The following is a 27,810-nucleotide window of genomic DNA, read 5'->3' as shown; positions in this document are numbered from 1 at the left end:
TTCTAAACAAATATTTGCTTTATTAGCATTTGGATGTCAAACTAGATTTCTTGCATGTTCTGATTAATTGACCTCAAGCCTGAGGAGAGAGAGGACTGAGCTAGGAAATGTTACTTAATTTAGACGGCAGTTTTCACTTGACGGTCGAAAGTAGTTCGCATTTGCTTTGGTTTTGCATTGCTACGCTTAACTCGAGCACTGCTGTGTTATCCAATCAGAAGTAAAACCATGGATAGTAGAAGACTAAACCAAGCTTGACTTACCCGCACACGTTTTTCCGCGCTTTGTGTCAGCTACATGTATGTCTCGAGTTTTGATTGGTGCACTGTATTGTGTGTGTCCTTTGTGATTGGCCAGAGTGCTCACTTTCGTTTTGGTTTCATTTCGATACTTAACTGAAAGCCGTTCTGGTGTTGAGTGGTGGCGGTCATGGTCAGTTGTTTCCATGCAAACAAAAAACAGAAAACACAAAATTAGAGATTAGATTAGTCAGAGCAAGTATATTTGGACTAGAGACACTGGTAACTCAAGGGATCCGGGAAAAGATAGAGCGTGATTTTATTTCCGGGATTGCAAATACAAACGTTCTGTAAACGACGCTGAGAGCCCCTTCGTGAGCCCGGTAACCGCGCAGACTCGGTTACCAAGTCGAAATTTGTCTCTTCGGGCTACTCGACCAGGATAACTGAGGAAACAAAACTTAAATGCTGCCAAAAAAAGCGTATCTTTTGCGACTATCGTAGCTTTGTTGACTGACGTAACTTTATTAAAAAGAAAGCTAATGGCCAATTCCCTTTAGATGTGCCTGAAGGGAATCATAGTATTTGTCCTCATCAAAACAAATATCCAGCCCCGACAAGATGAATACAACTACCTTGATTCCCTGCAGGCGTGTTTCATAGAGGGGATAGGCCTTTTTTGAAGTGGAAATACGTACAAGGAAAAAATTATGCTATTCTGTTTTGTCAAAAAAGTTTCGTCCCGGTCACCCGTGCTGGAGTGTTTGCATCCCAGTTTCCTAGATCTCGGGCCAGCTCGGCTCCTCATAAGAACACATCACTGGAGTTTTACGAAGAAAAAAGGGGCGAGGCGAGATCTCGGAAACCGAGCCAGCCCGGTTGACAGGGCTCATGAGCAAAGGCCCTGAATCAGCCCTGTTAGTTTTCTTTGTGAGAGAACCAGAAGCGCATAAAAAGTTTTCAATATGTCAACTTCTTTTTCTTTCTGTCTTGCATCCCATGCTCCTAGAGCTGGCTTTTCACGTACCTCTGTCGCTCTCGAACAAAGAAATGACTGCTACGAAAGGAGAGAAGAAACTTTTTAGCGGGAAAGAGACAGCTTATCTGCTCAAGCACATGGACAAAGGTCATTTAGTTTATTCAGGTCGAATTTTTTCGTTCAGCTCCTCGTCTCAATGTGAGTGCAGTTGATTAACAAGGCGAGTAAAATTCATCATATTCTCTTGTCATAACAATAAAGCTCTAATCTATTTACAACTCTTTTAAATATCCGTATACATGCCTGACATAATTTGTTTTCACAAAAATATTTTACATACTGTATTACACAATTATCAGAGCATTGCAACGCAAATAAATATATCTGATGTCATTTTTTCTTGATAAAACTTTCTTCACCTTCTCAGCGTACTTGAGTCTTAAATCATAACTTTGTTCTCGATCTTGTTTTTTCGGTTTTTGGGTTTGTTTTGATGTTTCTCACCATGGTAAAATGCTAAGCTTCATTTTCTTTCTAAAAGCCTATCGAGCCGAAGTCGGGCGATCACAAGGTTGAAACTCAACCAAACAACCTTCACGGCATCAAGGTACCACGGCTAATAGCATACAGAAAGTATATTGTGTTCCTTTCTCTACGTAGTTCCTACTGGCCACAGTCTAGCGTATTCTATATGCAGTGGTGCCAACGAGAGATTGGGAAAAACTATTCCGCGATCTCAGCGAATGAAAGAACTTACGAGGCCTGAAAATCAGCGATTTAAAAGCCTTCTTGTAGTGTTCGTTCATGCAACCGTAACAGATAGGATTTATGGCATTGGGCAGCCACACAATCACGTAGAAGTAATCAATCAACAATTGTATATAAGGTAAGTAGCCCATGTCTGGATTAAACTCGTAAATTAGATACAGTGTTTGAAAGGGAAGATAACAGAGCACGTAGACAAGCAGTACAGCTATCAACATTGTCAAGAACTTTTTTTCAATCATCTGCCTGCGCAGTGCGCCTGCCGGATTCATGTTCAGCTTGTTTATATTCACCATCGAGGAACGCGGGCTCCCGTTAGGCGTGGAGTTCAGAGAGCTTGCGCGAGAGGGCCTGAGTGCCAGTGGTACAAGACGGATATGCTTCAACGTGGCCGTGATTTTCAAATACAGCGCCGAGATGACAAGTACTGGAACAAGGGCTTGTACACTGTACATTGTTATAGTGTAAATGCGGCGATACAAAATGTCTTTGTCCATGTCGTCCGAGAAAATATCCAAACAGTAGAAGGTGTAAGGACTATCTGGGTAGGAAATAACTGTCATAGCTCCATACGAGGGCAGGGAAAATAAGAAAGCGATCAACCATAACAAAGCTATGATTAATCGTGTTTCCGATTTCGACGGTCGCGAAACGAACGGGAACACCACAGCGCGAAAACGATCACACGCAATGGCTACTAAGGTGTTGGTTGTCACAAAGTTAAACATGACCACACTTGGTTTAAGAAGTTTGCACATGGCTTCTCCCATAGGCCAATTTCCAATGTACAGCTCCGGTAACAGAAATGGTAGGCACATCACAGATCCGATGTCAGAAACTGCTAAGTTCATTACTAAGCAATAGGTGCTAGTCTGAAGGCGTCGAGTGCGAGTAGAAATTATACACACGGCAATATTGCCCACTAGCGCCAACAAGATGATAATCGCGTAGATGACAAAGCGGAATATCTTGAGAGATAGTGGTTCCTCATAGTAGGTTACATAATCAGGTGGTAACATGGCTTCTGACGCGTTTGGAGGAACTACAGTTGTATTCAGTTGATTCGCCATTGCCAGTGTATGTTGCCAGTGCAAAGTTTCCTATTCCTCACTTCTTGAACACTGCAGCAATCTCTCACTTTTGTTCCTTGCTTGATACTATTTGACTTTTTCAATAAACTCGTTTCTTCTGTAATAGAACAGAGGAGTATAAGTATAAAGTTATTACAACTATTATTTTGAAGTTATCTTTCTAGAGGGTCTCGGACAGGTAAATGACGATTAATCCGTACACCTAGAAATAGTGTAGAGCAGCTATTCCTTATAAGACACATGCAATTATGTAAATGTAAATCTTATTTATAGTGGTCATGCACTTAGCTACACAAGCACTAAGCTTAGCTAGTTTACAGGCATGCCACTGAAATTATAGTCCTACATACTGCCCAGACTGCAGGGCAAGCCTTAACTAGGGATCAGGTGTTCTTTACTGAGATCGAAAAATAAAAAAGAACGCCTGATCGCAGGTTCAGCATGCCTGTCTGCACGATAGGCGAAAAATTGTCGCTCCTGGGGTTGTTTTGCGGTGCGTCTATCAAGAACAACACAAGCACGCCATTTATAATTAATTACTCGCGGCCTTGTACAGGAACTGACGGTGCAGCTATTAACTGTTCATCAATAGTTCTTGACAGGAAAACCAGAGTAGAAGCAAACAAAATGATTATTACGTTGTGGTTTAAAACATACTCGGCGGTAGGTGAAAATCAGGATCCCTCGTTATTTTCGAGAAAAATCTCGGAGGTTGATCGAACAAGGATTGACCATGTTTGGTGCTGCGTCACCTTCCCCAGCAATCATGATTGAAATATGACGTCTCGTCAACAACATCAATATCAAGAGAACATACTTGACGTCAAGACCCAACGAAAACGGGCGTGTTGCAGCACCCGTAAGCTTGTAATTTCATTTGTCGTCATAGTGTAGCAGCTGTTATTGCTTTGGGGCTAGGGGCACTGTTTCTGCTGTTTTAGCCTGCGAACAGGCTCCCGGCCGGCGAGGAGGGAAAAAATTCGGCGAGCGAAGTAAGCCGACGAGCGCGAAACCGAAGAATTCCGAGAGCGAAGCGATCGGGACGTTCCCTCGCTTCGTTCGCGCTCACCGGGAGCCGGCTACTGTTGTTTGTTCTATTGTCCCCTCAAAGAGTATCGACCCATTCATGTAAGACCTTGCGAGAGTTGCTACCTGACTCAAAGAAAATTGGCCGGTAATCACGGAATACTTTCCACGGTAAACGTTAAGAAATTGCAAAATGTTCAGGCGACAGGAAAACCCGCAGTGAAAAGATTGACACGACTGAGTTGAAATTCATCTTAAGTAAATAGTGGTTCAGCTTTGCTAATTCTTTCCACGGTGTAAAAAGAATCTGGAAAATAGATCATGTAATTTTCACCATCATAGTTCTTGATAATATATTTACACACTTGGTAACACCAACGATATTTTAAATAGATTTACTAGAGAGTTGTTGGTTTTGCACACGTCTTTACTGACGCGGTATAAGTGCTAATGACATCGGCAAATGTGATGAAAATATAATCTAGAAAAAATAACAACCACAACACTCGGGGGGTCTATAAGTGATCGGTAATTTGGTGGTTAGTACAGTTTGATTTACAATTTAATGCAAGAACGTCGGACACAAAACAAACCACAAAATCCAATAGTACGATCACAGCCGGGGGCTTACAGAGCGATTTCATGTTTAAACGCACTTCTAAAGTAAACGCAGAAGGTGTTAGAGTACCAGGCTGTACGTACAGACGTGATTGTGGACATTTTTCTGTAGCCCCTCCATCTACAAACTTCTCTATCACTGGTCCCTCTCTTTGGTATTACTGACACCCTTTGCTTTACATTATCTTTCAACAAACGTGGTTATCTTCCAGAGACAGGGGCACCCAACGACCGTTTTCTCTCGAATGCTGTTAGACGCTGTTTTAGGCTATCTGGAGTACTTTTAAAGCTCTGTAGGTTAATTTTAGGTTGCACTAAAAAAATTTTATCTGTTCGGATATTCTAGGGGAACTTGAGTATTCTCGAATTTATTAGGGCTTTTTTGTCCATTTCCCGAAAACCTTAGGTCTTATCGCCTTTCCGAAAATGATAGCTGACCTTTTTTCGGTACCCAAAACGACATTTTCAACAGTCCGAAAACAACAGACATTAAATTTCTCATATCACGAAAGTTCGAGGTGCCAATTCTCTCAAGAAAATCAGAGGGGATTAAAGGCCTTCCGAACAGATAATTTACCGAAACGATCCGTTGGGTGCCCCTGCAGAGAGCTAGCTGACACCAGTGTTATCGTAATTCCCAAGCCTGGCCAGTTCTTCCCCTGGCGTTTATCCAGGGCAAGGGTTTTGATTGACAAACACCTGCATGTAGTAGTGTTTGTTGTGCTTTTGAATTGCCCAGATCAACCTACAAGCGGTTTGAATCAGACTTTCAATGGAACATAACATTGTTCAGATGACACATTCTACTAGAGAGTCACTAGAGCCCTAAACGCCCCTTAAATGCTTAGTAATGATTCTTGAAAGCACTCGACCTGAATCTTCAGTCCGTGTCTTTATCGCAATATTTTCAATTTGAAATTAACTCGCTATCGGCTATTTTCATCCGCAATCTCTGGAACATTCCACATGATACATAACAATGGCCTTGTTTGACAGACAGACGGCTTCAAACGAGAATACTTGAAATCCCCGATGGCTATTGTCTGTATCAAGAGGTAGATAATATCGATTGAATCACAATGAGTGAAATTCTTCTTCACATACTGATTTTCATTTCAAAGAAGGATTTATGTGCGGGTATATATAAACTCTTCAATAGCTCGATTTAACAGTTATTTTGGATCTTAAATAATGCTCTGGTACGGTTGGTAATCGCTTTCCTACTAAAGTCTACAGTATTCCTAACCCATGTGAGAGCTACAAAAAATACGTGATACCAATACGTTTTTGTGTCTTAAACCTGCTTACCAAAAATAACAAAAGCAGTTGATGAGACTATTTAATAAACGCATATAGTTGACATACCAAGCCTATCAGTTGGGTTAAAAACTGCTCCAGACGGTACAAGCAGTGCAAGCCAGCACTGGTATTCAATAGCGTGATAAAGCCTAAAGCTCTCAGGTGAAGTACCAGCCCTTGAGGAGTGAAAATGGTGTCCTTCACCACCAGAATGCACGCAGTCGTTCAGCTTTACAATTCAAAACGTGGTTCGACCCTGCGAAAATTTAGTGCTTGTGAAGATCTCTTGGGATATCACAGTCTAAAGTCAAACAATGTTATGTGGCAACAGATGGGTCGTTAATGAATTAACAAAGTTCAGTCTGCAGTAGGAAATGAGATGCATAAAACAGACATTTCGGGCACTACATGATAACGTCGGCGTAGCTGGCCCAATGTCGTGCGCGAAAAAAAAAGCACTCGGCCCGAAAACCCTTCAGCTATGCAGGGTATGCACATTTCAGTTTGTTTTTTTGCGTTGTTGTAATTGAGACTCACCCAAATTAACCCTTACATGCATTTTCGAGTGTGTATGTTTTAAAGTTACTTTTTCCCAAAGCTCCGTGTTCCAATACGGGAGCCTCGAGGTTCTTTAGAGTCGCAAAATCGTTTCTTTTCCTATTGTGTAGAGACAGTACATTCGAAAAAAAATCTAACAAGCCAAGGAACACAACGTAACGTTTGGAATTGGTACCAATTATTGCATAGAGAATAGATAGTATAAACACAAAACATGATCGCTTAAAAGTAATTCCACTAATTCTAATAATTTCCAACAATTTTAATTGGAGAGTTTCCATCAACAATACTGATGGATATCATCGGCCGTAGCCGGGTCTTCTCACATGTTTCATGCACCCTCTCGTCTTGTGGTAATTCTTCACAATACTTCACGTACAAGAAGAACCTGTTTTATTGCATACTGTGTTAGCAAAAAAGAGCAGGGTCAGGCAAGTGCTATACGGATAAGGACCACAAGACGCAACTGTACATGTCGATACACGAATAATAAAGGCAAATTTTAAAAGGTAGGTTGTCCTAGATAATCCCGGCCCGGACTCTAAACACGAGAACACTAGTCCTAATATATTCGCGATGTTGATTGAAATGCTGATGATTATTTATTAAATGTTGCGCAATAAAAGATAAGAGACAGTTAAATAACGCAGCTTGAGTTTGTGACCCAATCTGCGGACAGTCACTTTGAAGTTTAAACATCAGGAAGGACACAAGAAAAGATGCTGTGATGCGTCACATTTTTCGAGGAATACGAGACGAAATTGCAGCTCTCATGAGACCTGGTTCAAGTTCAAAATATTTACCCCAGAGCTAGACATAGAAGGCAAATCTTTCGGCGCACTTGCCCTGTATTTTAAGTGCACTGTCATCATGTAAGAAGTACGATGAAAGTTTTTTGCCCGAGGTGTTAAAATTAACAGAGGTCTTGGAGAAAATGTCAAAGCTTTGAATACCGGCGTCTTTCACGAACAAAATAAGACTTTCACTTTGACGGGGAAGCAAGAGGAGTTGTCGATTTTTTCTTTTCTTTGCACCATTGACATTACAACTCGTCATATTCACGGCAATATAACTACTGTACACTTATTAAAAACTGGATCATTGGATAATACAATTCGAGAGTTTTCATTGGCTCAGCCATCGTGGGTTATGCCATGCTCTATAAATACACTGAGCGTACGCATGATTTTGAGGCGTTTTTTTATTTCTATCTTTATCTAGTTTTCTACATTTTGGAGGCGTTTTTAATAAAACCAATATTCCACTAGCGCTTGTTGGATATGAGATGACTATAGCCAACTCGGCGCTACACGCCTCGTTGGTTATCTACCATCTCATATCCAACGCGCGCTCGTGGAATAATTTTTAAATACCTATAACTATCCTAATATAGGAATCATCCACGAGATCATTACACAAAGAACCGTGTTGATACGTCGGAAAAAGGCTCTCCAGGATGAATCAATCATCTTGCGAAAAATAATTCGTTTGTAATTCTTTAACTACTTGAATATAGTTATTTTCGGAAGAGTCTCGATCAATATGCAATATAAACCAAAGTATGACGTTTTGCTTCAAGAAAGGTGATCGACTTTCAGAATTTCTGATTTCTTTATGAATAGAGTGATTACGGTTCTAGCCAGCAATTTGCTCTCTAGTGATCGATTTCAAATACCTCCATGACGCCGTCTTATTTCCTACCGGAGTCTCTCGCAAACCTTTGACGACAGGAAAGGAAATCCTTACTTGACAAGGTGCGATACATTCCACTGAGGAACAAAAATGGCCTTCTGTCACCAGGAGAAACACAGGTCAACACAAAACATTGGAAAATACCAGAAAGATGATCGGTCTTGACCTCCTTTAAATTCCACCATGAGACAAAGAAACGCTCGCTATTAACAACATTGTTGGTTCGCAAACTATTAATTGATACAACAATCATACAATGGACATTTCCTTGCAGTTTTGAATGCATTCTATAAGGTTCCGCAGACGTATTTCTGTAATATGAAAATCAACTTGACAGAATGACCTAGTGTAAACAGGATTTCAACCACATAAAGTATGCCGCTTTTAAAATACTTTACTTTGATCCCTCGCCAAAATGATCTCTCGCTTCGTAAACTGGAAAGCTCCCTGCCGATGCAAAAATCCAAAGAAACGATGAAATCTTCACGAACATAACTCCAGCAACCTTTTCTTTCCACTAAAAATTATCTTCTGTTCAAACCCGCGCGCCAGTTCGCGTTCACAAGTACGGTCAAAGAAAAACAGAACAATACACCTTTTGACTCCTCTAATGCAGGAAATAATTGAGCTTGCGGTAAACACAAGGGGTGCACCAGGGCAAAACTCGAGAAGAAAAAAAAAAAAAAAAACACTCTTAAGCGGTTTTCCGTGATATTCTACAAGGTAAAAAATTTGTTGTCGATGGATCAGAGACAATCAAATTGTTATAGGTCTCCAAAATAGGCTAATAATTCCATAGCTGAGATGTATGAAACAGAATTGCTCACACCGCATAAGGAAAAGTTAACAAGATCATACAACCAAGATGTCTCCCAAAATGATATCTGAAATCGTATACTTCTTCACCACTAATTAATGGTTCACCAACAATTACATCCAAATTTTCAAGCAGACAGATTTTAAAGTTAGACTACGAAAATCTTCTAAGAATTCAAAATTCTCCAAACTAGACGCCCAAAGCGAAGAGCGTAATTGATATCTCGAACAAGGTAGAACCCAGTTTAACTGGAAAAACATGAACGAATTAAAGCGTCCAAAATGTCCGTTTCGTAGAAGATAAAGGCTGCAGATTAGCTTCATAAGTTGACATGTACATAGCTAATCAGAAATAGTATGAGAACCTCTCGTACATAGAGTGAGTAATCTGTGAACGTTGTGCTCAATGACTAGTACAGCCTATCAACCTCACGTTAATGAAAACGTAAAATAGAAACCAGAGGAAGGCTACATAAATAACCCTAATTTTGAATGTCCAAATTGGTAACTTTCTCCGGGAGCTCAGCTAAGCGACAAAATTGTCGGAAACAACTGTACAGTATCAATACCAAATACTACGCTTTCAAGATGGTTATCTCTTATGAGGGAAAATCTATACCTTATTAGAATCTACCTTTAGTATATACAAGGTAACTGAGGTATTACAAAATGGCGATGGTTCCTTTCCCGTTTGCAAACGGGATGGCCTTGCCCCGACGAAGAATTTGTTCTCAAAACAATGCCCTCACCAACCAACTTACAACTAATACAGCAATAAATGAACATTGACTTGGCATTACAAGGATCGTACCTCAATCTCTTGCCACTCTTGTGTTATAAACAGGTCATTCCAAAACACAATTCCTTGAAGTCTTTTTTGAGTAAATCACTATCGTCCTGATGCGTTTGGTTCACGAGTATAACAAAATTAACGACCGGCGACCGTTTGGGTTTGTCTAATATTACACAAGCAAAACCACAAACACCTAGATTTATAAACAAAACCACGACGAAACGCATTTCCTGCGGAACAACCGAGCCATGACGCAAAATCAATCGCCTTCCTACGCAAAGTTAACAAGTTATCAAACTGCAACCTAGAACACTAGAGAGAGCATCGTGTCTGGATAGGGCGCGAAGTTTCTGTCTGATCTGACGCAAAAGGTCAATTCTTGACATTCTTCACCGTCATCAAGAAAATGTCTTAGCTTACACTACTTTAAGCAGTGTGTTTTCAGTACAGACGGAAGCATCTTTGAGTCTTGAAAAGAAATCATATGGGTTTTGGCTTGCATGAGAAATTGATACCTTAAAACACAGCGGCAACCCGCGCAGAATTCATGAAGTTGTTCTGAATAGCATGAACTGCTGTGCCGTCTGACGTAATCTGCTTTTGTCAAGGTACTTATCTTAACGAATGTATACAGACACCGGACTGTTCTGCAAGCAACGGTACAATTTGAGTTAAACTGAAACTGTAGTTTACCTCAACTTATGCGGAGAAGAGTGACAGCGGCTGCGACAACTTCAGCTTTGGAAACGATCTTATATTCTACTATACAACTCTAGTATTTAGAATTTTATTCAAGTATGCTGAGGTCAATCGCAGTGCAGATCAGTTTCAGTAGAAGTGGCCGGATACGCAGATAAGCAGACAAACGTTTAGGCTGAATCCTATTAACCTACGATTGCAACAACAGATAGAAGACAGGTTATAGAACACAACAAAAAGCTTATATATCCCAGGAGTATGAAGTATTTGACGTCCAGAAAGGCATCTGTTACAAAACTTAAAATGTACTAAGTTGAAAATACGTGGAATTTATATCATAAAAGAAACGATTCAACTTTGAGAGCGTAAAAAGTGTCTTCATATATGCATCAGGCAATTTGTGCCAGACCAACCCTCCCCACAACTACACTCCCACATGCATCGCCAGGCACCGGGAAACAAATATTTTGACAAACTTGAACACTTGCCCCATATTTCAAGTATTCTGTCATCGTAAGTGCGCGAGGCGCATAAACATTTCTTTTTCTGCCCGAGGTTAAAAAAAATCGTCTTAGGGTCTTGGGCAAATTATGGATTGCGGTATTTACCCGGGACAGAATGAGACATATTCCACTGTCTGTCGTTTCAATCCGAAGGCGAGAAAGGCTTTCGACTTCACCAATGGCAGCAAATAATCCTCGCTAATTTTAGAACATGCATGCTAGCGTGACTCGACGAAAAACGATACGAAAAGTTTCAAAATTTGAACGGGGGTGGCGTGGTAGGGGGGCGAGGCACAGCCGGAGTCGTGCGCGAAGTCTTTCGTTTAGCTAGACCTGCAAAATCTCAGTTGTAGAATCAGATAAAAGATAATTTCTGGAGCGGAGGTTTAACGGAATTAGAAACAGATAGTTATGCCCTACATTCCTTCATAAGCAGGAGACATCGAGTCAGTCAAAAAAAAAAAAAAGACTCTATTCTCTCTTTTTGGTCTATGAACCTTCAAAGGGTAAGAAATGAAATTCCCATCACTCAGTGTGAAGCCACACCAACCCCTTGTTCCGATAATCATTTCAGTCCTCGCCCACATCCTTCGGGTATTGCGAGACCACTTGAGGCTACATAACTTAAAATCGGCTTTATTTGGAATGTTCTTCTTAGAGCGGTGGGCATATATTTAAACGTTTCTACTGTGCCCGAGAGGGAGAGAATTGGCAGCAAACACTGACAAATGACCAGACGGGTCAGTGCTGAGTGGAAGCGATGTTGATCGATAGGCGCTTTATGACTTTATGAGATGACAAACAGAAAGAAAGCAAAACAAAAACAAGCACTGACTATCTTTCTTTGTAGCAAGTGCTTTTTTAGCTCTATTGTAGACCACTGCACTGCCAGAGGGAGTCGACATCTTGAATATCGCCACAAAACTAGGGCCTCTTTCTCAAGAATCGCACACCCTATTCCCTTACAGGGGGTTGTTGTTGCTGTTGTAGGGTTTTTGTTTTGCATTTTTTTTTACATGTCATTAACATTTTATTTCTCGCGACATCAATATATCGTTGTGTTCAGGTTGCAAATAAATTTTCTTATTACAAAGAAATGATTAAAGACTACTAAAGAAATTTGTTGAGATATTTTGACTTGCAGAGCCCACAAGTCGTCGACGCCCAGCAAGTCATCTCGTTGTGCACCTTTTTTTTTTTTTTAATTAGTCGATAATGAACCAGCCAGAGGCACAGATTATAACAATAATCGGGTTAAGATAAAAAGAAAATACGAGAACACACAAACTAAGAATATTTAATGACGACGAGATTTGGTCAATTTAATTCAAAGGTTAATCAATGATAACACTGCACGGGAAAACGAGGGAAAGATATTTTAAATATCCTACACAGAAAACGAGAGAAGGCGAATTATTCCACGCAAATCACATATGTTGCAATAATAATAATAATAATAATAATAATAAACATAGTCATGACCTTCCCACACTGAACAGATCAAAGACAACAGATGCTTGAAGAAACCTTACAGAGAAAATGGCCACACTAGTAATCTAGTAAATGATGTTACTTAGCAGTGATTAAGATTATGATCACTGAGAGAATCAACTAAAGAGAATCAACTAAACCCGCACTAAAATATTCTGTCTTTAAGTTCTACCGAATTAAAACGCCAGATGTATTTTAAGTCCCAAATCTTTGATAAAAACTGAGCAGAAAACAATTTCAAGTGTCCACTGGAAATAACTTTGCCGAACAAAAAGACCTTCAGTGTAAAAATTCTCTATCGAATCCCCTTCTTTTTCCGTCATTCCTTCGTTTTCGTGCCACGTTTACTCAAGAGTCGGGTAGTCGCCAGAAGTCTCGATCTGATAACTAAGGTTTTCTATTTTAGTAGTCAGAGACTTTGGGAATAGTTCAAAAATGTGCCAACAATTTTCTGCGGGGAATTTTGCAAATTGATCATAGCAGGCCATAAGATGTCATAGCGTAAAAGGCGTAAACGAGATTGCGGTCGTACTTTTTTCTTTCTTTTAGATTTCGAGAGACTTCGAGCGTCAACCGCTTCTACCATTGGTGATATCCCTAACTTCCATCTAAAATGACTCAAAGGCACTGAAGAATACGTGAAATAAATAAAAAGAACAACAACAACTAAACAGCAACTTGGCCAAATTTTCACCTGGTCATAGAATCATGAAAAAAAAAATGTAAGAACATTCTGCAAATCAAGATCAGGGTATTGGCCAAAGGACAATTAAGAACAATTAGGAAACAGGAAGACTGTAGTAAACTCCCTTCAAACCATCACAAATTTTATGAATGAGCATCTCTTTCTCGCAGATTCTTTTTGTTCTTACTGTTTAATTAGTCAAAGGTAATTTTCACATAATTTATGTTGGTTAGGACGCAGACATACCAAACAATAACAGAGGACAAATTAAAGGCAATGCTAACTTAGGTACATCATAGTTACAAATACTCGATTTTTCTGTTATTAGTATCATTAATTCTTTCGTTTGTTGCTGTTTTGATCCTACTTAATTATTTTAAGCCCCTGCAACTAATACAACAAAAATAAACAAATTGACATTCTGATAGTCAAATTAAACAAGTGAAAGTGTCAGTCAGTCTATAGTACTTTATTTAAAAACGAATAATACCTTTAAAAAACTCACGGAATGAATACGTATGAAATTTTGCACGAAGGTTGATCGATCAAATCAAGAACATGCTAAAAAGAACGGTTTTGTTGACGAGTTGGTTTTATTAGATTTTACAATTTCGTTGACGTCAAACGATTAGAACACTCGTCAAACGAATTAGAACTCAGGGACGACCTGGCAATTCCTTAATTAAGGAAACAACTTTAAATTCCGCTTAATAAAAGACTCTGGAGAAGGAACGTTTCCTTAAATAACCTCCCTAGCACAACTGTTTTTGTTGCTGTTGTTGTTGGTTATTTTTTAAAACAGAACACCGTGAAAATGAAATGGCTGTAAACGATTGTCCAATAATTTTACTTTAGATTAATTCTAGAACGAAACTCCGAAATAAAGTAGATCTTTATTATATATCCAGTTAAGTTCTTCAGACTTAACATAAGAATTAAATCTTCGACTGCCAGTGAATTGTAGGTTGAATTCGCGGAAAACAAGGAACAAGCAAAAACTTATTTATTTTTATTTTGTGTCGAAGCAATTCCCTTTTGTCCCCACGCGTTGTGCAGTCAGAACATATTAAAAAAAGATGCAAGACGAAACGTAATCTGGCCTGCCACGATAACCCAAGCGAGATGATAAATTTAATTAACGGTAGAAAAGTCACATCCTTCATGTTTGGAGCAAATGTGATGCAATAATTTTACTCCAACTGCCGAGGTTATTTCCCGTTTCAGCATAGTGTGCAGGAAAAGGTGTTCCACAGGTGCCATTATCGGAAGAACAAAACTTTTAAGTCTTTTTTCCGATTTATTCATTTAACATTTTTTGTTTTATAATAGAAGGCTTAAGAACAATACCTAGTTGGCCTCGGTAAACGGCGCAGGTTTTACACGTTTTAAGATGTCATGACCCGCGGAGTTTGATGTCAGCTTGATTACATAAATCTGCAAGCCTTCTTTCAAAGGAGCACAGTCAAGGCATTTTCAGTTATTTTGGCCATTTTCAAAACTACCTTTAAGGCGAAGGTAACCAGAAAATATTTGTTTACTAGGATAGCAAAACACCGCAGAGATTATAATAAACCATAAAAGAACAAGGACGGTTAAGGATGAAGAAGATCAACACGGATTATAAACGACGAACTTAAAAAAAATTTAGGTGTAATGTTTCAAGATGCGAAGCCGTGACGAAGCTCATTTGAGTGGTAGTTGACTATATAAGGGCTCTGCCGGAGTACGGTAACAGGAAGGTAATGAAGAGCGAATAAACAAGGATGGGTTCACACCAGTTTTAGACCAGGAAAGACCACAAAAGAAATTATAAAAATATATCAGGAAACATGAACAAAGGGGCGTGTTTTACATAACCTGGGGTTGAATATAATGCTTTTAATCTTTGTTGTCGTGTTTAGGAGACAAATCCGGAAATCTCGTTTAGCGTATTAGTTTCACAACGAATGAGATGTTACCCGTGCTTGTAGAGAACTCATCAAGGATAAGCTAGTATTTCCTTATAAGTCGTTAAGCCACCGCAAATATGTCACCTCCCAGCAACGACCATCAATACATTTATTTTTTTTTTTTTATTTTGGCAACAGCTAAACATAGTTGTAAGGAATTTCAACGTTGCGCGCCAGTCACTCGTTAAAGGGGCTCTATCACGAGCTGGCTTCAAAAAGCAAAAACCTACAAGACATATCTTTATCGACAGAAAACTACATTTTATAGTCTGGTTTTCTTGAAAGTTTGTAATATAAGTGCCCTGAAGGTATAAAGAGTGATCTAATGTGTTACACAAGCACAGGGTTGTGAGGTCAAATGAAGTTTGACAGTCAGCGGTGAGCTTTACTGCTCACTGCTGACTAAATATCTAAGACATTTTAAAATCGTTTTAGGATCAAATCGTCCAAACATTTACTTAACAAGGTTAAGCATCGGCCCCAAAAACGTTCTTTATGTTACTAAAAGAGAGATTGTGTAAACTGAATGCACCTCCCGAGATAATGAGATCAGCACTTTACAAGAAACCACTCGATACAAAGAGTAAACATTTTGATATCAGTCAGGGAACTAGACAAAATCTTGCCTGTGGAACTCGGAAGAACGAATTGTAACGCACGGTTTTCTTCCGCCCAAAACCGAAGAATCAGCTGCAACATACCCGGGATATACAAACAATTATCAAAATTCTCTCCAGCAGAGACAGCTATGTACAGCATGCATGGACAATGAAAACGACTGCCGGAAAATAAATGAAATAAGAGCAAGTCTAAATTTTTTGGGGCTCTGATGTGTTTGTTTCTACGACTTTGGAACCACTACATAAATATATTAAACAGCTTCATAAATATATTAAACCACTGGACTGACAAAATTATCCCAAAGAAACATGCTTTCAAACGCCACTCTGCAGGCTTAATGCAATTTACGGTGAACAATGATTTTTTTAACAGGACTGCCAAAATGTCCTAATGTATCAGCGCATTGCAAAATAACTCGAGAGCCCCTTACGCGCAAAAAAAGAAAAAGATAAACGAGAGAACACTCAGAATTAATTCGAGACGACTTTCATGATTACTACATTCTCTATCACATCGCGAAATTACTTCCTAATCAGAACAGTCAGTTTTGATTTGAGCTTTATAAGAGTGAACATCATACTTAACCTTTGAAAATACTAATTAAAAGGTTTGTACTGCTGTACAATGCTATAACGCCTACAAAATATATTGGACCCGTGTTGCCGTCACCAAAATGGCATGCAATTAAACAATACAATTAAACAGCGATTAAGCAACACCCTTGGGTGAGATTCATCAACTTAGGTTGACTACATTTGACCTTACTCAGTAATTAGACCTATTAACCAACAACTAGAGAAAATATGTGAAATACCCTGATGACGACTTTGTAACAAAGTCGAAGCATACGGCAATAGACAAATATCTCATTTAGAGTAAGAAGAAAATGCTTCTAGTCGTTCAGTGCTAAGGAACTCCTGTTACCCTGTCCTTCGGTTTATTAAATGCACTGGTTCTGGTGTTCACATTTTTTCTGGTTTGGTTTCCTCAGAAACGAAACTACCTAAGCAGTGTTTTGGTGTTTTGTTGGGATCTAATGACTCTACGGAATGAAGATTTAATCAATGAAATGCTCATTACGAAGGCATAACCGAGGAAGAATAACAGATAAATCACAACTGATGTACCTCTTGCTGGCATTTAACCTCTATCTATGTCTAATTCTGATGTAAGTATGACAGAGCAAGGCATTATGTTTTGTGCACTGATCTTGGAGAAGACGCTAAAAACATTATTTTACTGAATCTATTGAATTTCAAAGGAAGGTAGAGAATTAACCTTCACGTTATATAATCAGTATAAGAGGTAACACTTTGTTCAGAAAGAGTTGTGACTTATGTTGAGTCGAGCGAAAATACGGGGGAGCAATGCCAGTGTTACATGCAGCGCCACTTAAAAACCCAAATTCCTCTACTTTAAAAAAGTGCAATTTACCAAGTTACCAACTGCAAAATTACAGAGGCGAAACGCTGTTTTAGATTCAAAAATAGCTGCTTGAGGTGTTTTAAAAAACTAATTCCATGATCGCAAAATAGCGAGGCTATAAAATACACAGTGCCACAAGGCTATATATATATTTAAATGGGCACACAAAATTTAGTTACCAAAGTTGTCTTGTAAGGATCAGAATATTTCAAAATATTTCCACCAGGAATAGAGAATTCAGCTTACCAGCGGTTACGTGAAAGACGTTCCGTGAGTATCCACGTTCTTGTCGTTTTTGTCAGAGGAATCCTTCCTTTGTTTGCCATATTGAATAATTACAGGTTTGCCTTTAAACAAATAACCGTTTACCAGATTCAGGGCTGCAGTTGCTGTGTCAATATCTAAAATCAAAAACCAAAATATACCCTATCAGAATTGTGCCTTGCTTCTCAAAATCTTCTCCTTCCAAAGATGGAAGGAGCTCGACATAAGTACATTTACATTCAAATTTTCATGCCCATTGTGGCATTTCCAAAGACGAGAAGTAAAGAAAGAAAGTTGAAAGTTAAGGCAAAGCCTGTGGACGAAACAACATTGTGTAACTTGAACAAAGATATTAGTTTCTGCTCGTCGGGCACGTGAAACTACTTGAAGATTTCAAAGGTATCCCCCGAGCGTTGGCCCGTTCTCAGTGCTCACTTTGCTCTGATGAAATAAAAAGCTATTGTGTAACTTGAATTAACTTTAATTATATTGGACAAGACTAAAAGGATAAGAAGCTTACATCGTTAATGTAATCTAAATGTTAATGAATCAAAGATTACGATTAAACAGCTATAGAACACCTTCTCAGAGGTAATTGAAAACACAAAGCCAAGATTAGGGCAGAATGACACTTTTTGGACAAAAGAAAAATAATCACGGTCACAATGAAATAATATCTCGTTTCTTTGCCCATACCACTAAGTTCTGTTCTGTTGCCTTGCTTATGCACACGTGACTAAACCACGATATATACCAAAAACACGCGCTTGAAATAACCTTCAATACAGAACTGATACTCGCCTGGCAGATCGATCGATTTACTGTTACAATTCTACTAACAACAAGAACAAAACCAGTGACTTTATTTACAAATTCACCTCAGAGAAATCGAGATGTTTTAGTACAAGTTTAACTAAATGTCTTTCAAATAACGATTTCCAGTTATTTCTCTACACGCTTTAGGGTCATTTTAATGAAAATCAGGCGCGGACTTAATTGTCATTTCAAGTGTGTAGCAGTGTACACGCGCTCATCGGTTCGTTCAGGCAATTTCGAGTTTTCAAGGTCGTGTAACCATACACGACATGTCCTTTGCTTACATACATGTCCTTTGCTTAGTCTTTGGTATAGAATTATCAAGTGATCTTCCTTCGACACTTCTGAGTTATATTTTGCCGGTTGACTTGCGCATATACACGCAACTAAACCACGATATACACCAACGATATCACCAAAGAAAAAAAAGTGGAAAACGCAATCTTGAAGTGACCTTCCAACACAGCACTGATACTTGCCTGGTAGATCAACGCACAGTGATGAAAAAAATCTATTTTGGATCCAAAAACGAATAAATTAACAACAAAAGCACTGTGAAAACCATCGATTTTCTTTCTAGTGTAAACACTTCTTTGGTCACCTTTGGTTTCTCGTCAGCACATGGAACAGCAATTGAATTTCTCCTCATTTAAGCGTCGCCTATTGTACACTGCTAAACTCCAGAAACCACTTATCTGCCAGATAGTTTTGTTCGGTTTAAACCTGTGCTTTAGTAAAGTTACTGCTGTTTGCAATTAACTGTGTAGTGAAATGAATAATTATTCCATTATTTCTACGCTTGCTAAGCTTTTCAATTGATTAAAAACTTCCACAACACGCTCCAACCAATCACAGAAAACCTGCTATTTTCTTCAACCAATCACGAACTAGTTAAGACCACTCGTTACCTGGCGTACGCTAAGCATCGGTGGTATGTTTTTGTTTTGCGGTCCTGTTTGCGGCTCAATTTTCTATGAGGTGAATTTATAAATAAAGTCACTGTTCTTGTTTTTGTTGTAAGGTTGATGAGGCGGGGCGAATCGACTACCACCTCATAGAAATCAAAATACTTCTTTGGTTACCTTTTGGTTTCTCGTCAGCACATGGAACATCGAATGAATTTCTCCTAATTTACGCGGCGCCTTTTGTGCACTGCTAAAACTCCAGAAACCACTTATGCGCCAGATAGTTTTGTTCAACACAGTACTGATACTTGCCTGGCAGATCAACGCCCGGTGATGAAAAAATCTCTTTTAGATCCAAAATAAATTTACAACAGTTATAGCAATATGAAACCCATAGATTTTCCGCTCTCATGTGTAAATACTTCTTTGATTACCTTTTAGTTGTTAAAACTCCAGAAACCCCTTCTCTGCCAGATAGTTTTCTCCGGTTTAAACCTATGCTTTAGTAAAGTTACTAACGTTTGCAATTAACTGTGTAGTTTAAGGAATAATTATTCCATTATTTCAACGGTTTGCTAAACTTTCCACTTGATTAAAAAAACCTTACACAACACGCTTCAACCAATCAGAAAAATCATACTATTTTTTTCAACCAATCAGGAGCTAGCTAAGATCACTCGCTCTTTGGTGTGCGCTACACACCGGTGGTATGTCTTGGTTTTGCGGTCCTGACCAGCTTCACTGCGAGGTGAATTTGTAAATGAAGTCATTGCTGTTGTTTTTGTTGTTACGTTGATGAGACAGGGGTGGATCGACCATCACCGCACAGAAATCGAGAGCAAATAATCGTATTGTTTGAGCAGAATTCTAAATAAATTTCTAACAAATAAACGATTTTCAGTTATTTCTCTGTACGATTTAGGGTCATTTTCATGGAAATCGGGCGCGGACTTAATTGTCATTTGAAGATTGTAGTTATATTACACGCGCTCATCGGTTTAAGTCCTGTAACGATGGATGTCCTTTGTTCAGTCTTAGTTCAGAATTGTCAGTCTTGAGTCTAGAATTATCTAGTGATCTTCCTTCAAACCTTCTGAGTTATAACTCATTGTTACTTATTTTCGCGAGACCCAATTTTCGCGATTTTCAAAAAATCGCGAAATTAAAGACCCGCGAAAAAAGGCTTTCGCGAAAATTGACCACGCGAAATTTAATACCCGGCTGTATAATATAATGGATTGTTTAAAGCGTTAACGACCACTTGACTAGCAGCGAGGGAAAGCGCTGCGTTGCTAAAGAATAGGGAAAAAAACAGGAGTTGCTGGGATAGTAAGGGCTGAGTATGCTCTTCCTACCGAGGATCCAGTTGAAAAAAAAAAACATCAATGTCGTTCAGCTGTGAGCGCAAATAGAAGGTGACATATACCCTGTATAGCTCTGCTTTCTTGCAAAGGAACATGTCAAACTGTTTTCAGTTACACTTTGCTACATTGTTTCGTTCAGCGTCATTGGAAACAGTGCTATTGCTATGGAAAGTTAATTGTGCCAATTCTGCGACTTTGCCTTTAGCTAATGAATATCAGTATTTTGACAATTTTTGGCGACATTTAGTTTCTTTTAACGTATTTTTGTTTTTGGCCAAATCGCGAAATTTACGACCCGTGAAATACGCTCGTTCCATTTTCGTGAAATTAAGTTCCCGCGAAAATAAATAACAATAAGGTGTCACCTCATAGAAATCGAGCACGAGTCATGTAATCGTTTGTAGAAGTCTCACTAAATTTCTTTCGAAAACGCTTTCCAATTATTTCGCTAAACGCTTTCGGGCCGTTTTCGTGCAAATCAGGCGCGGACTGAACTGTACTTGTGTACACACGCCATCGTTCCTTTCAGCAATTTAGAGTTTTTAAAGTCGCGTAACAATGGATGTCCTTTGATTAGTCTTCTCGAGAATGGAGTTATCCAGTGATCTCCCTCCGAAACTTCGATGAATGAAGAACACGTCGCCACTTTGTTAAAGAGCTCCTGCAACTGCACATTAATTAAAACTTAGATTATGAGCTCGAGATTTCTATGAGGTGATAGTTGATGAGGCCGACGGTCAAATTAACTATCACCTCATAGAAATCGAGAGCGAATAATCTAATTGTTTTAGTAGAATTCTAACTGAAATTTACTTCAAATAATGTTTTCCGTATTTCTCGACGTATTATTAAAGATCACTCGGTTTGAATTGTCATTTGGAACTGCAGTTGTTGCTGCGTCAATAATTTTAATTCTCAATAATTTCTAAGTTTTTTACAGTCAGGAAACCGTGAACATCATTCTTTTAGTCCTCTTAGGACTTTAATTATCATTTGCATCAAAATGTTCCTCCAAAACTTTGTAAAAAAAAAAAACATCGCTATTTCAGACGACCTCCAGCCACTGAACACAAATGGCTGATAATGTACGATCACTGAGCCAATCAGATTGCAGCAGTTGCTTTAGTGTTCAAGCAGAATTCTACTAATGTTTGATACTGTGCTATAGCTCAGCCAATCACATTGCAGCTACTAGAATCGTTCTGATGGTTGTTTGATTCGAACTAGGTCAAAGCGTTTTCATGTACGAATAATTTTTTTTTCTTACAATGCTTATAGCCACTAAACCTGATAAAACCAACCTGGCATAGTAACAAAAGCTTGTCCATTCATCTTTCCTTTCATTAACCTGAAAGTAATTTTAGGTCCCAGTTTCTCCTGGAATCCTAAGAAGAGAGAGACTAGGTCTGCCTCTGTTACCTTGTGATGAAGATTCTTGATAAAAAGGACCTGAATGGAATCAAACATAATCAAACGTTTTCCTTTATTTAATTATTTTTCTTTAAATGGTCTGGAAATAGCAATTTAAAGAAAAACAAGACACTCTTCAGTTTAACAAACATGTTTCGGCGGATGCATCTCCCAGCTTCAGTGTGAGGCCTCGTCCGCACTACGCCGAAAAATTTGAAAACGCATCAAATGTTTTCCGTCCACACTACGGCGGAGGAATTTGCAAATGCGACAATCACAGGCGGTAGAAACGCTTGAGTGCAATCTTGAGGGTTAGAGTTAATCACATGATTTTCGTGATGTCATCGCTTTCAAAAAGCTCCGTTTTCAAAATGTTTTTCGTCCACACTAAAACGCAAGACCGGCGTTTTTCAGATTCCTCCAGTTTGAAGAGCGTTTTCGTAAAGCTCTGTTTTCGGTGGGCAATTTCTCCGGATTAGTGTGGACGGTAGGCCTAACCGTAGAAATAAGGCTGCGTGGTCAAATTTCTTCGGCGTAGTGTGTATGGGGCCTGAATTAAGTGTGCGGTACCGCTACCGCACACCATACATCTGTCGAAACATGTTTGTTAAACTTACATGTAAGAGTGTCGGGTTTTTCTATACATTTATGTTTTTCTATACATTTATACTTTTTCACATTTTATGACGTACCACAGTCGGGGTATGGGAGAAAGAGGGCATTTGACACTTCTTTTCCTTCAATGCAAACTAACCTTGTTCGGCTCTCCTGGATTATAGTCTGCAAACTTTGGAATTTCCTTGATTTGTTCCAGCGACAGTCTATTCTGAATTATTTCCTTTTTGTCAATAGGCACAATGCTAGCCGGCAAGCTGGAAACTCCACTCTCCCTGTAGGCTGAACTACTTTCAGCGACACTGTTTTCAAATGGTTCTCCTTTGTCCAAAAAATCTTGGCTGGAATTGTCAGTTATTTTCGAGGGATGTTGACTGGTATTGTGCTTGGGTGTCTCTTGGCTGTTAGAAGAAGCGAGTCCCTGTTTTGATTTTGATAATATTCTATCTGCTTCCAGCAGAGTTTGCAAGAGTGGATCATTCACAGGAACGGCTACAAGGAAAGTGATATAATGCTGAAACTGTAGATACTATGGACTGCAGATTAAGGAATAGGGACAGAGTCTTGAAAATTACATAAGGGCAAATGGCAATGAAAAGGAGTTTAGAATGAAAATACAGGTCTGGAAGAGGTGCTGGACTACTCAGAATTCATGGCACATGTCAGATTTTATGCAAAACTCAGTGGCACATTATTTGAAGATTATTTTAGATATAGAAAGGAATACAGTACCTTGTTTTCTTGGTTGCACTAAATGGCTTAAACTGTTGGCTTTCTCTGTGCCTTTCTGAAGTGACTGTTCCACCTCTAGTGCATGCCTGCTCAGAACTCGCACATTAGAATACAAATCTGGAGAGGACAGAGTCTCTTCTCGCATTTGAATTCTTTTTTCAAGATCATTCACTTTCTCTTGCTCAGCAACAGGGTTAATTCCATAGCGACCTCGTTTTGGTGCCTAAAATATCAACGAAAAGCAAATCAGTACCAATGCAATAGAGCACTTCTAAGTTTTCTGTAAATGTGTGACCTGAAAACCTATAAAACTAACCATAACTACTGTAAAACTACTGCTGCTAATTGTTACAATACTGGGATGTGTATAATGTCATCAGTCCTATAATTTGCATATTTTATACATCCTCTTGTGCTTCGCATTCAAAGTTGACTTCCTTCCCCCCCCCCCCCCCCCCCTCCCTCACCCTCATAGAATGTCTACCTTGCAGGCTACGGTTGCAGGCCTGATCTGTTACTTTCCACTGGACAAACCAAACTCACCTTTGGCACATAACCCTCCTGTTCAAGTTTGAACTGGATTTCATCTTGGTTGAAGCCACACTCTTTAAGAGTTTGTACATACTGCTCATGACTCTGCAGTGACTGGTAATCTTTTAAGCTCAAAGCACCCGTTTTATCAGGACAAAATGGTGCATAAGAAGATGATGATTGAAATGACTTCTTTCGGTTCAACTCACTAAAGAAAGGAAACATTTTGGAGAACGTTATAAAAACGTAGGTAACAATGGCTTACAACAGCAAGATCTACAACAGTGAAACCCCCAAAAATCCACCAACAGTGAAAACCCCCTAACAGTAACATCCCCTAACAATGAAATCCCCTAACAGTAAAATCCTTTTAACAATGAAAATCCCTTAACAGTAATACCTTCTAACAGTGAAATCCTCTTAAGAAAGTGAAAAGTTTTAACCTCACCAGATTACCTTGTTTACAAGTGATGCTAATACATAAAATAAATATCCTGGTGAAAAACTTAAGGGTCTTATAAAAAGGATCCTTCAATACGTATCCTATACTCAGGTCCCTCAGTGCAAAGATCCTTTAAAAAAAACATCCCTACAAAGATGACTTAAGGATGTTTGTAGGAACTTGAAAGACCTGTGAGAAACAGAGCCTCGAGAATTGTTACCTGAATTTTATAGACGTAAAAATTGTTCGCAATACCCTTCCCAATCTTTCAGGATATGAATCTGAATAAAGATCCTTAAGATTGTTATCAAAATGTACAAAGGTCCTTCAGGAGATAAGAAAATCTTACACAAAATAGAAAATTTTCACTACAGGGTTAACAATGCTAAAAAAAATAAAGATACTTCTACATATGTACACACGTATGTATGTAACTCCAAGTGTAACTAGCTTACTAATCCAATTTACGAACTCATGACAAAATTTCAAGACTCTTACAAAATAGGCAGTTTTAAAATTTATTTATTTATTTATTTATGACTATAGCCCTGAAGGAAATGATCCAAATAAATTATGTATAGTTTGTATACCAAACTTGTCAACATGTACCTTTCTAAAGTAACATGAGTGTCTAACTGATTCTTCACCATTCCTCTAAGATGCTGGTCAGCTTCAGACTCTGTCACAGTCCCTGGGATTCCAAGACGTTGATCTTCAAATGGCTGAGAGTCATCCCTGTTCATGCGAACAACTCCTCGGCTTTGGTAACGAGCAGGATTTCCACTTCAAAGTTACAAAGAAATCATACGTTACTATTGAATATGCAGAGATGGGGTCGTTAGATATGACATATGTAATGAATATGACTGCACACCTTGCATTCCACCAACTAATCATTTACTTCCTACAGTCCTAAAAGTTACTATCTCTTAACAGCAGTAAATACTGCCTCTCACCTCCTCCCACCCCCGAAAAAGTATTAAAATTTACGGGTAACTGCCATTAAGTCTGCATGTGAACCAAGTGGCCCATCAAGCCGAAGCTTATCCTGATTCCTGTAGCATGAAGTGACTAGCAGTATTTCTACTCCCCCGCTGGATGATATGGGATTGGCAGGTCTTTTTTGCAGGGTGCAGGGTGCAGGGTGCAGGTTGAAATTTAATTGTAACTGGAAAACCGCTGGCACTTAAAAGAAACGTACAGGTGGTAGACTTACCGTGACTGTTACATGACGCTGTTTACAATCGCTCTGAAAGGTGGCTTCCACCTAAGTGCCAAACCCGCCGAAGTGATGGGAGGAGAGTATATTCCTATGATTTTAAGCCTGTAATAAATTATTGTATTTGAAGAAACATCTGAAATATCATCTGAAATATCTGCTGAATTTGGTTTCTTCCCTGTGAGTACCAAAATGAAAGCACACTGAGCTTGTGCTAGTATATTCTGTCCATTAAAATCTTATATTATTTCATTTCTGTATTTATATTTGCTTCATTTGTGATGGCAATCTTCTGTTGTTAAGGGAAGTGTAGCTTACAGTTCTTGTTGACGCTACGCCTAGAGATTTCAAACTCATGCTCTGTTGAAGAGACTCGAGGAGCCCGTTGAGTATTGAAAGATTGAGTGAGGTTCGACTAGAAAAATAAATAAAAATACATGTGAAGAAGAGCCGAGCGATAAGAACAATACAGGACAGAATATAAAGGCTTACAAATGTTTCCTGACTGTAGCGATGACGGTGAAGCTAGGTAGAGTATAGATTTTGCAAGAATATTAACTTGAAGCTATAGCAAACGTTGAAAAGATTGGTGCGCTAGGAAACCGTAGTGTTTAAATAGTCCTAATTTGCATACATAAATGGCAAGCTAAAATAAAAATTTGCACATCTGAGCCAAATCTGGAATCGATGGAAACATCTGTGGAGCGGCCATTCAGATGGCTTTGAAGAGATTTCACTGGTCTCAGCGTGTCGATCAATAAGTACTTATAGCAGATCGATCGTGTTTTCACTATGTGAAAGAGGTGAACTACTTTATGTAAGAACCCCTGACGAGTATATAGGTTATTAATTATTTTTAGTGCCAGCAGTTTTCCAGTTATAATTAAATTTCAACCTGCAACCTGCACCCTGCACCCTGCAAAAAAGACCTGCCGATATGGGATGCTAATCCATCACAGAGTTACCCCCAGCATTAAATTTGCCATTACCCATTTATACACCTGGTGCACTGTAAGAGTTAAGTGTCCTGCCCAAGAACACAACGCAATGTCCCTGGCCAACACTTGAAGCCCGGACCGCTCGATATAGAGGCAAGCACTCTAACCATGAGGCCACCAGTCCGTTTCCCATTAGCAAATCCCAGAGGTAGTGATTTTTCAAAAGTAATGGCCTTCAAAAGCAGTAACCTCAATTATGATTTAAATTTTCAGGGAAAAATATGGCAATTTAATAATATTGAGGAATAAGAGACATTAAACACAAAACTTTACACTTTACATCAATACATTTTTTTCAACGAGCTTTATCCCTAATGGTCTCTAAACTACATTCAAATAAAATTTACCAAGGAAACCTACAAGAATAACTTGGTCAGTCTAACTAAGAACAGAACTGTTGATTAAAACATTTCACTGAAGCCAAGAGAGAACTTCAAGCCATTTAAAAACATTACGACACAACAAGTGTCATTTTATTTCTTTTGTGAAGTACATTTCCAGTGCCAAGTTTAAAGAACACTGCTCCAATATTAATTTTCTAGAGATATTCTTCATTCAGTTTCACTGTTTTAGTGAAACTACTCATGACATCATCACTTTCCTCATTTGCATAATACAAAAACGTCAACATCTCTAAAACGAGAAAAGATATTCCAAAACGGAAAACACCGTTTTTCTTCATTTTGTAAAGTCTTTCAAATGTGCAACAATCATTTTTCATTTCATAGCCACTTTAACAAGGCCTTAAGATAGTAAGACGAAAGAAACCAAACTCACCATGGAATTCCAGTCTGTTCATATGAGGTTGGATCAGGTTTGAATGGTTTTCCACTGACTGAAAATCGCATTAAAACTGATTTTAATTGAGCATGTCACTGGTATGTTGAACATGAACTTTAATAGACCTGGATGCACCAACCTCGGGGTACAAAAACAATTTATCCGTCAAATACGAGCACTGTGTCCCCATGGAGTGTAAGAATGACCACTGCTAGTCAATGAATAAACCAATACTTACTCTCCACACATAGAAATTCTCTGTGTTGCGTCACTGGGGTTCAAACTACAGATCATCATTTTTATTGACAGTTGTCGTGAAAAATGCGATATTACAGTTGCTGATAATAGAACAAAAAATCCTACCTGACCCTCCAACCATCTTGGAATTGTTTAACAAGACAAAGGGCGACTGAATCGTTTGAAGTCAGTTAAAATCATTGTCAAAATCGTTGTCGCATTTCACACTTCAAGCCGGCCATTTTGAA

The 27,810-nt window shown here is 38.9% G+C and overlaps 2 protein-coding genes across 3 annotated transcripts; both read right to left on the bottom strand.

Moving 5' to 3' along the window:
• Positions 1 to 99: 99 nt before the first annotated feature.
• On the bottom strand, positions 100 to 17,499 carry LOC145496580 (neuropeptide FF receptor 1-like). Its single transcript, XM_081476287.1, has 2 exons — positions 9,895 to 17,499; positions 100 to 3,171 (listed from the first exon to the last, which is right to left on the bottom strand). Exon 2 carries the CDS (start codon positions 3,051 to 3,053, stop codon positions 1,896 to 1,898), a length of 1,158 nt encoding a protein of 385 aa, XP_081332413.1. The 5' UTR covers positions 3,054 to 3,171; positions 9,895 to 17,499; the 3' UTR covers positions 100 to 1,895.
• Positions 17,496 to 27,810, bottom strand: LOC145496577 (RNA-binding protein 41-like). Of its 2 annotated transcripts, none has more exons than XR_014050570.1 (8): positions 27,689 to 27,810; positions 27,323 to 27,380; positions 24,938 to 25,111; positions 23,899 to 24,094; positions 23,356 to 23,578; positions 22,763 to 23,115; positions 18,447 to 22,047; positions 17,496 to 18,290 (listed from the first exon to the last, which is right to left on the bottom strand). XR_014050570.1 is itself a non-coding variant. In XM_081476284.1 (8 exons), the coding sequence occupies exons 1-8, from the start codon at positions 27,702 to 27,704 to the stop codon at positions 17,502 to 17,504; spliced, it is 1,317 nt and encodes a 438-aa protein (XP_081332410.1). In that variant the 5' UTR covers positions 27,705 to 27,810; the 3' UTR covers positions 17,496 to 17,501. The 2 variants fall into 2 exon arrangements, 1 of the variants encoding a protein (XP_081332410.1); XM_081476284.1 differs by having other exon boundaries at positions 17,496 to 17,650; positions 21,900 to 22,047.

This window comes from Orbicella franksi, chromosome 9, assembly GCF_964199315.1.
Source record: "Orbicella franksi chromosome 9, jaOrbFran1.1, whole genome shotgun sequence".
NCBI lineage: Eukaryota > Metazoa > Cnidaria > Anthozoa > Scleractinia > Merulinidae > Orbicella > Orbicella franksi.
Note: the sequence above shows the minus strand (reverse complement) of the source record. Positions and strands in the feature narration are given on the sequence as shown.